Source organism: Grammomys surdaster, unplaced genomic scaffold (assembly GCF_004785775.1).
Source record: "Grammomys surdaster isolate TR1022 unplaced genomic scaffold, NIH_TR_1.0 125834, whole genome shotgun sequence".
NCBI lineage: Eukaryota > Metazoa > Chordata > Mammalia > Rodentia > Muridae > Grammomys > Grammomys surdaster.
The window spans coordinates 2716067-2727728 of NW_021620662.1; the positions used below are offsets into that span (position 1 = coordinate 2716067).

An 11662-nucleotide genomic window follows, 5' to 3' on the forward strand; every position below is an offset into this window, starting at 1 on the left:
AGGGAGACAGAGAGGGAGAGGGAGAGGGAGAGGGAGAGGGAGAGGGAGAGGGAGAGGGAGAGGGAGGAGGGAGAGAGAGAATTCAAACAGAAGAGAGGAGTGAAGTGTCACTCTAAGAGAGTGTGATTTCAGTTGCACTGGGGCATCCTTAGTCACAGACTTCTGAGGAAACTTTTCCACTTCTGGCTGGTTACCACGAGCAAGTGCAGTTAGCTACTGTTGCAGTCAGAAGCCCGTGACCTTGTAAAGGTTCTTGTTGGATATGCTGGCCACTTAGGGTCTCTCCTTTCCCAGCATTTCTACAGGGCTTGGAAGTATCCAGCACTTCAGAAAAGAGCCCTATCCAAACCCCAGGGGTGCCCCCTGCTGGAGAAGGCAAAGAAATGAGCTTTCTGAGATAATCATGTCTTGTGGGGTCCTGCTTGGAGATGGACTCAGGGGGTCAGTACAGAAGGGACAGGGATGAATTAGAACCCTTCATTTATCAAGTGAAGATGCTGGAGTCACATCGGGGAAGTCCCATAAATAAGGTTAGTGGATCTGTGAGAAGCTGATCTCAGAAGATGAGAACTATTTTTTAAAAGCCTATAAGAAATACACTCACTCACTCCCTGTAAGAAGTAGAAGCAAAGAAAAAGAAATGACAGAGTCTAAGAATTTATATCTTTTACAGACCTAAATCCAAAATGAGCATGAAATATTATGTGAAATGACTGGACTTTCCACATAGTCCATGTGGGTGGATGTGTGGATTCATCATCAGTCTAAAATGGGATTTCAATAGATAGAAAACCACACCTGCCTCATGATAGCAATCCATTGTGTGTGTGTGTGTGTGTGTGTGTGTGTGTGTGTGTGAGAGAGAGAGAGAGAGAGAGAGCCCGCTCACACATGCACATAAACATCCTGCCACACACGCCCGTATATATGTGATGAAAATTCATCTCAAGTGGCTTAACCTATATGGAAGTACTTTGAAGAGCATAAATTAGTATATACGTGTAATAAGTATCTCCTATTTTGAATAGGAATACATCCATAATTGATTACCATAATGCAAGAAGGGAGGGGCTTTCATTTTTATTTCTTTCATGTGGTGCTCACTGTACCCAATGGCCCCACTGTGGGTCCCCAAACACAGAAAACAGCACTTAAAGAAAACCAGATGTCTCATGTGCCTAAAATAAACGGGACTTCATCGAGCCACATTTCTAAGAAGACAGAAATCTAACTTGGTGGTACTGCATGGATCACATTGCAGGAGGCACATAAACCCCACACTCTCTGGGTCTAAAGTATCAGCATTACATACGCACATGCTATCTTACCCCCTCTATCTTAGGGCATCTACAAATACAAGGATGACTCCATTCAGTCTCTCAAACTGTTAAGAAGAGAATCTTGTTGCTAATAAAAACAGTAATAAAAATACTAATAACTTACTTCCATGCATCATCTGTAGAGAGCTGGAGAACATAAAAAGACACACTAAAATCGCTTTATTCTCTCAACATGTATTTTAAAACATTACATGAGAAATACAAACTAGAAAAAAAAGAGTCACAGTCTCTACCACTGGAATCATTTAGGATGAAAGTAATTATAAAATAACTTGCTTACAGAATAAAAACAAAACAAACAAATAAACAGAAAACACAGCAAGACACCAGCAATCGGGGTCACTACTAATAAATATTGGATTCTTTGCTTAGGTCAGAAAACCAGATGTGTCTCCATTCCTCTACTTTTGTTTTGGCAAATCAGTCAAGATTGTAGAGTGGCCTTCCATGGGCAATGCCCCTTTAGCTCCAGGGATATGGCTTGTAAATCCAGTATGCCTAAAATCCATCTGGTGGACAGTGTCTGGGCTGATGCCAATGAGCAAACACCAGCTCCAAGTTCAAGGCTTTAGAGTCAGAGCTGACTAGCAGTTGTATTTGTTTGGAGTATTGCTCTGACTTCCAGGTAAGGAGGCATTACTAAGCAGAGCCCAGATCCTTGCAGTTGAACTGCTGAGCATAGACATTCTCAGAATAGGATCCACCAAAGACTGCCTTCAATGAACTAAAGCCTTCTAACCAATCAATAGGAAAACATAACCTTACAACAGCTTATTTCCTAGGCTAATCAGTGTTAAAAGACACCTCGCGAAAGCTTAAATCCCCAGAGACAGCAAAGGGAAGGCAGACAGAACCTTAGCTATACAGATCTAGTATCAGCCAGATTACATTTTCTTCAAACGGTGTAAGCAATTCTGATATGGTTCAGTTGAGGATTTCCAGCTCAAACAGACTATCTGAGTGTGTGCTTCTGTGAGGGGCATGAGGAGAAGAGGAAGCAAGGCTCTGGGTAACTCTCTCACGTTTCTTAGATAGGCTTGTGCAATGCTTTCCTGAATGATGCCAGGAAACAAGAAGTGGTTGGTGCAGCAGTAGACACTGATGTCTATCCATCCCATGGCTTCCAAGGTGGGGCCTCGATGGAGGTCACAGCAGCTGGGCTTAGGTGGCAAATTCTAGGAACATAGGAACTCTCAAATAATAGCAGTACCTATGTGTGGTGGTTTTAATGAGAATGTCCCTATAGGCTCATGTTAGTATGTTTGGTGGCCAAACTATTTATGAAACATTAGGAGGTGTGACTTTGGTGAAGTTAAGTGTAGCCTTGTGTAACTGGGGATGGCCTTTGGGATTTCAAAAGCCTATGCCAGGCCCAGTCTATCATTCTCTGCCTGTAGCACACAGATCAGAAGTGAGATCTTAGCTACTGCTCCCCTGGCCTGGCTACATGCCACCATGCTTCCAGCTATGATGGCCAGGGACTCACCCATTGAAATTGTAAACAAGCCCCAAGACTCTCCTTCTTTAGCTGTTAGAGATCTTTAGGTTAATGGTGCTTAATGTTAAAATTAGATTCAAATAGGAAACTGAGTATCAATAGGGTGAACAATCTATTTGCCTTTTTCTAGTAATAGAGTCCTGGGCATAACTGTCTTCATATGTCCTATGTTTTCTGTCACATTTTAAAAAGAGAGTGATAAAATTATTCTTCTGAAGCCTAGAAAAGTTGAAGGTGTAGAATTGTACCTAAGACATTTTCTGTTAACTACCAGTGGTGACTTCCTTAGGTAATATGAGATTTAAAATATTTCCTAACAAGAGGTAATAGTGATATAACAATAATAATCTTGCAAATACTTTATAAAAATTGTTACAGTCCTCAGTAATACAACTTCTATCATTCCATCAGGGACTACTTTTGAGGCTGTATTTTCAGAGATATTATTTGGTAAACCTATTCAAGGTCCTAAGATTCTGGAAATGATATTGACACTGAAATTCATCTGGAAAGATGAGCATACAAAAAGACTGAGGTGGAGGACTGGACTCTGGAATCCATGATACGTCCTTAGAGACCACCTGAAAACTGTACCGGCCTAGAGATCGGAAGATAGGAGGAAACTGAGAGGTCTAGGGGTTGGCCGAAGTGTATCTGATACAGGAGCCACTTAGAATCAGTTCTGGGAAAAGAGGAAATTGTTCAATAAATGGTGCTGGGCAAGTGGAGAGGTCTTGGGAGAAAAGTAAGTTGGATCCATCTATAGTCATTCTGTATTTCACAATAAACCCCATATGTTTCACATGTTTAAATGTAAAGATAAACCTCTTAAAAGCCTTAGAAGAAAATGTGAATAACTATTTTTTATACATCTTGTGGTGGATGAGACATTTAGAAGGATGACACAGAGCCTAGAAGAGACATTTAGAAGGATGATAAGAACAAAGCAGCTGACAGATGCTGAGCACATAAGAATCAAATCTATTACAGCTGCCTATACTGAAGGACAAACTGGGAAATGACAGCCAGTCTGACAGGCAGAAAGTCAAAAACCTAGATGTGAAAAGAGCTGTGAAGTGTGTGTTTTAAAAGGGTACACGATTGCAAAGGATGGAGTATGTGAACGAGAGATTCACAAGAGAAACACAAATGGCCAATATATTTGTGTAAAGATGGTCAAACTCATCAATAATAACCATGTTTTTTTTTAAATAAGAGAATGAAGTAAAAACAAAAATTTCCAGTGAAACATGCCAAGTCATATGTATGTAGATGACTCCTCTCCCTCACACAGGGCTGGGATGACATCAGAAGGACAGACTGGCATGGGTCTCCAAACAGGAGAAGGTGAGCCAAGCAACAGTTGCAGGATTGGGAAGCAGATGCACTCTGGGAAAATGACGTGGAGGCAGGAGACTGAGGCAGGTCAACACAGGAAGGCACAAAGCCAGCTGCCCATGCCAACACCCTTGTGGTGACTGGGTATGACCGAGGAGCCAGAGGACTTCTGGGGCAGCAGCACACCTGGGATTGATAACAGCAGGTTCAGCTAAGAGTCAATCAAAGGCCCTTATGTTGGCACAATAGGAAGAACAGAGCCTCTCCAGCTTCCAAGCCTAGCAGGCTGTATAGATCTGGAGTGGATAGACAGACTATAGTAATTAGGGGCTTGGCATGTGGGCTTCTATTGTGTTATTAGCCTTGGCTTAGTGGACACAGACCTGCCCATGTGACTCAAAGTGTTGGTGACCTGATACACACCATGCCTGGAAGATGAGAAGGTTCCATTCTGTGGAAGCAATCTAACCCTGGAGAAAGGACCTACAGCTGTGGACAGTTCTCGTTCACCCTGCAAGTCAGCTACCAGCAAGTCTGCTGCCTGTGTTCTCTGCTGCAAGAGAGCATCCAAAGACTTGTAGTGTGTGGATAGGTGGACAGTTAAAGCTCAAAGCTGTTTGGGACAGAAGATTCTGCACCCATAATGACAAGAATGCCATAAACACATAAACAGAGTAAGATAAAGTGACAGACATACGACTGAATGGAAAGACCGGATGTAAAATAAGAAACTCTCTGAAAGAATTTAAAGACTCTTACATAGGACAGAAAATATAAGAATACTAGAGAATTTGCCCCGGAGGGCTCACATCCAAATAACAGTGTGTAGTAGATGACAGTAAACTTAAATTACACAAGAAAGTTGCCAAAGCCTGAAAGTTACTCCTTTTGAAATACCAAGTAGATGGAAATATCCACATTTCTCTTTCCTTTGAAGTCTGTAGGGTCTTTAAAAGGATAACGCAGACTGAGATACTGAGAGGAAAGCAAATGTCAAGAATAACTGTTCCTAATACAGCCCCGTTTATGTAGGACGTGCACTCTTATAAAAATACATCCAGATGACCAAGACACCCAGCATGCTCACAATAAGATCACAAACCTCCCCCAGGAGGGAGTGTATTTTGGGACAGGGGCTCTCCTTTTGTATGTGTCTCCATGAAACATCTTCTACGTGAATAATGCTACCTGGGGATTTGTTTCCACTCCCTATCTCTGTTCCTTCTGTCGGATCCATCACCAGATCTCATCTTTCTCTCTTTCATTGCTTGTTTGAATCTACCTCTCACCTTTTCTGTAGCCTGCCAAATCTCACATGTGAGCTTCAGTGTCTTCTCACTGCTTCATACAAACCTCTACTCACCTGTTACTCCTACGGTGAACCAACCTGACTCTGTGAGGACTCTACCTACTCCCCTCCCCTTCAGACACCTAGTGCACTGTCTGCAATTTTGCACCATAGACCCAGGTCCCACCTATCTAACGTCTATCTAACAGCTGAAAGCCAGAACCCAGAGCCCCATTCTAGATTCTACCATCTTGCTGACCCTACTTCTGAGTATTACCACAGACACATGTCCACTCCTTTCCGCCCCTTATGACTGTTGACTATCTTCTCATTTATTGATTCCTCCTTTCAGCAACTAAGTCTTGACTGTGTTAGGTGCTGGGTTATGAGATGGCATACACTGCTCGAAGAAGGCAGACAAATGTCCTGCATTACAGAGGAAATGAATGACTGCAAAGAGGCCATCGAAATAAGTGCCCGATCCAGCAAGCACTATGAAGAAAATAAACAGAACCTGACATAGAGAATGAGCAATGGGAGGAAGGCCTTGTCACCCTTGAGCTGGGATGGCCACGAAAGTCCTGAAGGCAAGATAGAGAAAGAGAGTCCAAAGCCTGCCCCATTCCCAGGGATCTCTTCTCCCTCAAAATTTAAGTATGATCCCTTTAGAAGCACATAAATCATGACATAGAAAAGGTTCCAAGGCACATTCAGAGAAAGTATGCTTCAAACAGTTACATAGAATATCTTTATATGGCACACTGCACACTCAATCGACAAGTTGGGAGAGATGCTACTTTTTTTAAAGAGCAACTTAAACATGAAAGGGTTTTGTTAGCCACAGTTCAGAGCCCATCATAGTGGGGGAAGAGAAGGCAGCAGGGGTTTGAAGCAGCTGGTCACATCACATCCACAGCCAGAAACCAACAGAAGGTGTTGGTTTTCTCCACTTTATACAGTCCAGGGTCCCCTGCACAGGGAATGGTTCCTCCCATAATTCATATGAGGCTTCTCATATCAGTTGACATAATCGAGATAATCCCCCAAGGCCCACATGCTAGGAAATTCTAGGTCTGTTGAACAGTCAATACACTCTGACATCTTTCCAAGTGGCAAAGTCAGAACAATGAACTCAGAAACTACTGAGCACATGTTGAGTCCATGTTAAGAAACTCATACCATAGGGCATAAAAAACACAAAACCAAACAGACAAAGGAATATTGGGTTGCATCAGCTGAAGTTCTTGAAAGAAAGAGTTATGAACCCCTCTTTCTGCACAAGTTTCTTTCTTGCTTTTAAAAATTGTTTGAAATCACTTGGGAGATTTGAGAAGTCTCACGTGTACAAAAGGTGTTTAAACCAGCTCACTAGACTACAGAGCCTGTGGTTGGTGTTTGCCTAGGAAGGAGGGCTGGGGGCTGAGGTACTAGACCATGCTGTTTGATACTATCGTTCATTTGGTCAGTGACTTATTCACTTAACAAGTGTATATGGAGGGCTCGACATTTGCTAGACTCAGTTCTGGATACTAAGAAGCCAGCAGCTATCAAATATTACCAGGAGCCAGCTCTCCTGAACCTTTGATGCTAATGGAGATTCTCAGGCAAACAAACACACAAGCCGACATGCTAAAGGTGATATAGGGAAAGAAAATGGGGTGAGGTTTAGCGCGGTGAGGTGTTACCATATCTAGCCTTGTCAGTAGCTGCTACAGTCTTTCTTTATGTCTCCAGCTCTGTGAGGTCTAATTGAAAGCAGCCTTAGTCCTCTAAGACCAGGTCAAAGGACCACCCTCCTGCCACGCCCCTAGCCCCTCCTGTTCTCTTCCCTACATCAGGGGCAGTCCTTTGCGGCTGTCTTCCACTCTCTGTGGGATACTTTTGTCTTTATTTTAAGGATTCAGGCTCCAGAAGAAAAGCCCGCCTCTGATGGTATCAATATCTAGCCTGTACACATAGTTCCAGTGTGGGTCAGAGCAGAAGAACTGTCCCATGAGCAAACAGAAAAATTAGACTGAATTTTCAATTCCCACCAATAGGAGGCAAGAAATAGCCCGGCGGAACTTCAAAGCATCCCAGCATCATCAACTCCCTGGAGGTAGACAAGCTAACTCATAACTAGTCCTCACTACGTAGGTTTGAGTCAGAACTTCGTGGCAGAGCCCAGCAAGGTCCTCTTTAAGGAGACATACAGTAATTCAGAACTTAGATGGATTCCCTCAAGGCCGAAGGAGAAGTTGGAAGTACAATGGCTCTATTCTCCTTCAGTATCAGGGCCTTTACCCTGAGCCAGTGGGAGTTGGTGGGAACCGATCGGGAACAGCCCGGGAGAGAGGATAGAAAGACGTAAGAAAGCCAGGAAAAAAGGAGGAAAGAGTAAGGGAACATTTTCCAGAAGGTCCCGAGACCCTGCCGCCATTGGGGGCCGGCTTACACCCATGTAGGCGGAGTCTTGGACACCAGACCTTGACTAGCGCTTGCAGGGCCACATCCTCAGGACCCTAGCGGGGTCCCTGGCCCACACCTCGCCGGTACCCGCTCGCTGGTACCCGCTCGAGCTGCAGGGTTGCCTCCAGTACGGCCGCCGCTCTGCACCCCGCCATGATCGTCCGCGCGCCGGTTCCCCGCGGGGAGCGTGTGGCAGAGTCCGCGTGGGAGCTGAGATGGCAGTGGCGGGGCTAGCGGTCTGGCTGTGGCTGCGTAACGCGGTGCGCGACCCCTCAGCCTAAGGACGCGCTGCAGGGGCGCGTTCTGCGGGGTCCTCCTAGATGATGGAGCGTCCTAAGCCCTCCCCTGCCCTGCCCCGTACTCTCTGCTGGAACCAGAGGTGACTGGGCTGGAGGAGGGTCCTGAACAGGTAGGAAGAGGTGTGGGGAGTTCAGAACAAATGGATTAGAGCAGTCAAGGGGCAGGGATGGGGGGGGGGAGAGAGAGAGAGAGAGAGAGAGAGAGAGAGAGAGAGAGAGAGAGAGAGAGAGAGAGAGAGAGAGAGAGAGAGAGGGAGGAGAGGGAGAATGATGTGGAGAGGAGAAGGCAAGGGAGGAGGGCGACCGGAGGGCATGAGGAAGGAAGAAGGGCTGAGGAGGGAAAAGGGGAGGAGGAGGACAAAGACAGGAAGATAGAAGAGTAGGAGAGGAGGAGGAAAGAGAGGAAGGAAGAGAGGTGGAGAGATGAAAGCAGAAGGGGGAGGGAGAGGAGGAGGAGGGGACAGAAGAAAGAGGAAGGAAGAGCAGAAGACCGGAAGAGCGGGTCCATTAGAAGAACAGAGTCTGGTTGGCAGCCCACATGATGAGCTTAGACCCTTCTTGAACCTCAGATCTTGTTTCCTGGGCGCACTGTTCCTCCACCGTCAGTACTTTCAAAGATAACGAAGCTGAGAAATTTCACAATGAAGAGTATGCAGAGCATTACAGTCCTCAGGGTGGTGCTCCAGGACTTGTAAGGTCTCTTGGAAGGTCATTCACAACTTACCTTTGCCCTCTGCCTTCAGAGGCCACCTCTCTCCCAACGTCAAGTGTAAATTTACTCAAGCATGCAGTGAAGAAGCACGCAGTTAAATCATCCAGTCCACAGAATGCTATTTCATCACCCACAAGATGTTACTACTGTAGATTAAATGGGCTAGATAGTCGCATCTCTGCAATTGGGGAACTTATTGCCGAGCAGAGGATAGGGACAGACAAACATCCAAGGACAACTCATGAGGGTCAGCATGTATGCTTGGAGCTTGGCTCTACCAGAATAGCTGCAGTAGCTCCCCGTTTCTGGACCGTCCCTGAGGTGTTCTGGTACAGGGGATGTTGGCTAGGGCATGAGAATTTTTCTTTTTTAACAGGGTTCCTGGTGCTGCTGCTGCTGCTTCTGTTGATTATCTCCAGAGATTTCCCTGGCATGATCAGGGACAGTGCTCCAGCTGGAGGGAAAGGGGATGTGAAGGCCTACAAACTGGAACCAAAATAAAAACCTTAGTTGACACAGAATACTTGCAGTATACCAGGTGCTACACCAGGTTCCTTATATGCCTTACTCATTCAATCCCCCACCCCCACAGGTATATTCTTGCCGTCTCTGTGTAACTAAAGAATGATGATTCAGAAGCTTGGTAAAGTGTCTGCAGGTATACCTCAGTGGTACAGCACTTACCCAGCATGCAAAGTCCTTGGATTCCATTCCCAGTACTGGGAAAAGGTTTCTTGACACTTTAAAGCTAGTAAGTAGTATGTAGAAATTTGAAGTTCCAGAAGGCTGAATCTGTTGCCTGGGCTTACAACTCAAGACAGTGGCTGTGAAAGTCTATGTAAGTCATATTAGGCAGTGTGAATCGTGTCCTCAGGAGAATGGAAAGTAATTTCCAGTTTGAAGTGAGGGTATTACTAGACTTGTCTCTTGGCTCCAAAGATCCTTCAGAGTGTCTGTCAGGATATGTGTCAGTGGGAGAGGATGGAAAGATTCAGGCAACCCCCGGAAGTTTAGGTGTGGGATCTATAAGGCTTGACTACTCTTCAGTGATGAGGCCCTGGCCTGTGGCTGGTGCAGTTTAGCGTTTATTTATTTAGGTGTTGTTGTTACTGAGAATGAGTAAGGCAGATTTGGAGGAACTGAGATCCATTTGAGCAAGTTGCATCCTTGCTTTAGCTTCTGGCTTGCTTTCCAGGGGGCAAAGGTCAATATTTTTATCCAGTGCAGAATGTCTTCACATTTATCTGCATTTTTCCAAGTCAGTCAAATCAATAAGACATTAAGATTTCTCCAGAAGAAAAGAGGAATTTTCTTTTCCTATAAAGTTATGGCCAATTATTATTATTGGGTTCTGGATTCCTAATTGGAGACTCTTTCCCTGGTTGATGTCATAAAGGTCCAAATACTGCACTGAAGACATGGGGAGCCATAAAGTTGGCATCTTCTTACTGGTTTCACTTCAACAGTTATATCAGAATAAAACCCCAAACATACTTCCTATGCTACTTCTCTGAACCTTGGTGCTGTGGTTTACAAAATCCTCAGTCTTCTTCAGTAACACAAAGGTAGGTATGACATGATGGGGATTCACTAGGGTAACTCAGAGGGGTTAATCTACTCCTTCCAGAACAGAGGTTAATTTCCATAAGAGCAGATTTGGTGATTTGAATGAGAATGGCCCTCAGTTATTTGACTGCTTAATCACCAGGGAATGACACTGTTGGAAAGGATTAGAAGGATGAGGAGGTGTGCCCTTATTGGAGTAGGTGTGGTGGCCTTGTTGGAGGAAGTATGTCATTGGGGGTTGGCTTTGAGGTTTCAAAAGCCTAAGCCAGGACCAATTCCCTCACTCTCTTTCTCCTCTGCCTGTGGATCGGGATATAGCTCTCAACTACTTCTCCAGAACCATGCCTGTCATGCCTGTTGTTATGCATTCCTCCATGAAACTGTAAGGAAGCCTCCAACTAAATGCTTTCTTTTATAAGAGTTGCCATGGTCATGGTGTCTCTTCACAGATATAGAACAGTGACTAAGACAACAGGTTATTATAAAAAGTAAACCTGGGCCCCGAATCTCTCTGGCTTCCTGTCTCACCATTGTGATGTCATTCATGATAAAGGTCCTCACCAGAGCCTAACAAATATGATAGCCCAAGCTTGGACTTTCAGCCTTCAAAGCTTTGTTACAGATAGCTCCTTTTCTTTAAAAGCACTTAGAAGCAGATACTTTGTTATAACAACCAAAGTGACTTATAAGACTAATTTGCAATGTTGTTTCTAAATCAAATAGCTTTTAGTAGACAGCATATTAAATTTTGGGATAAATTAACTATCTTTCTGTTGCTTGGTGCTAATATATTTAAAATATTAGGTTGTTTATGCAACTTCCTGCCATCCAGAGTGTGATCATAATGATGTAATGGATGAAAGGAATGACTGTAGTAGAGGTGTTGGAGAACACAGTGTGGGTTAAGAATAGGTGTAGGATTAGACAGGCAGACCCGTAGAAGAGAGTGAAAACACCCTAGATAGGCACATGTATTTCTGGAGAACTAGTTTCATGAGCAGGGAAAGGATTGATTATTACCTGACCTATCCATATGAGCAGTTATATCACAGCAAGGTTAGTAGATGACCTATCCATATGAGCAGTTACATCACAGCAAGGTTAGCAGATGACCTATCCATATGAGCAGTTATATCACAGCAAGGTTAGCAGATGACCTATCCATATGAGCAG

At 44.4% G+C, this 11662-nt stretch overlaps 1 protein-coding gene across 1 annotated transcript in view; it reads right to left on the minus strand.

Moving 5' to 3' along the window:
* Rnf175 (ring finger protein 175) overlaps window positions 1–8067 on the minus strand; it is a 37773-nt gene extending 29706 nt beyond the window's left edge. The window contains 1 exon segment of the mRNA XM_028789512.1: window positions 8000–8067. Within this exon segment, the coding sequence (XP_028645345.1) occupies window positions 8000–8067 (68 nt within the window).
* Between the last annotated feature and the right edge of the window lie 3595 nt (window positions 8068–11662).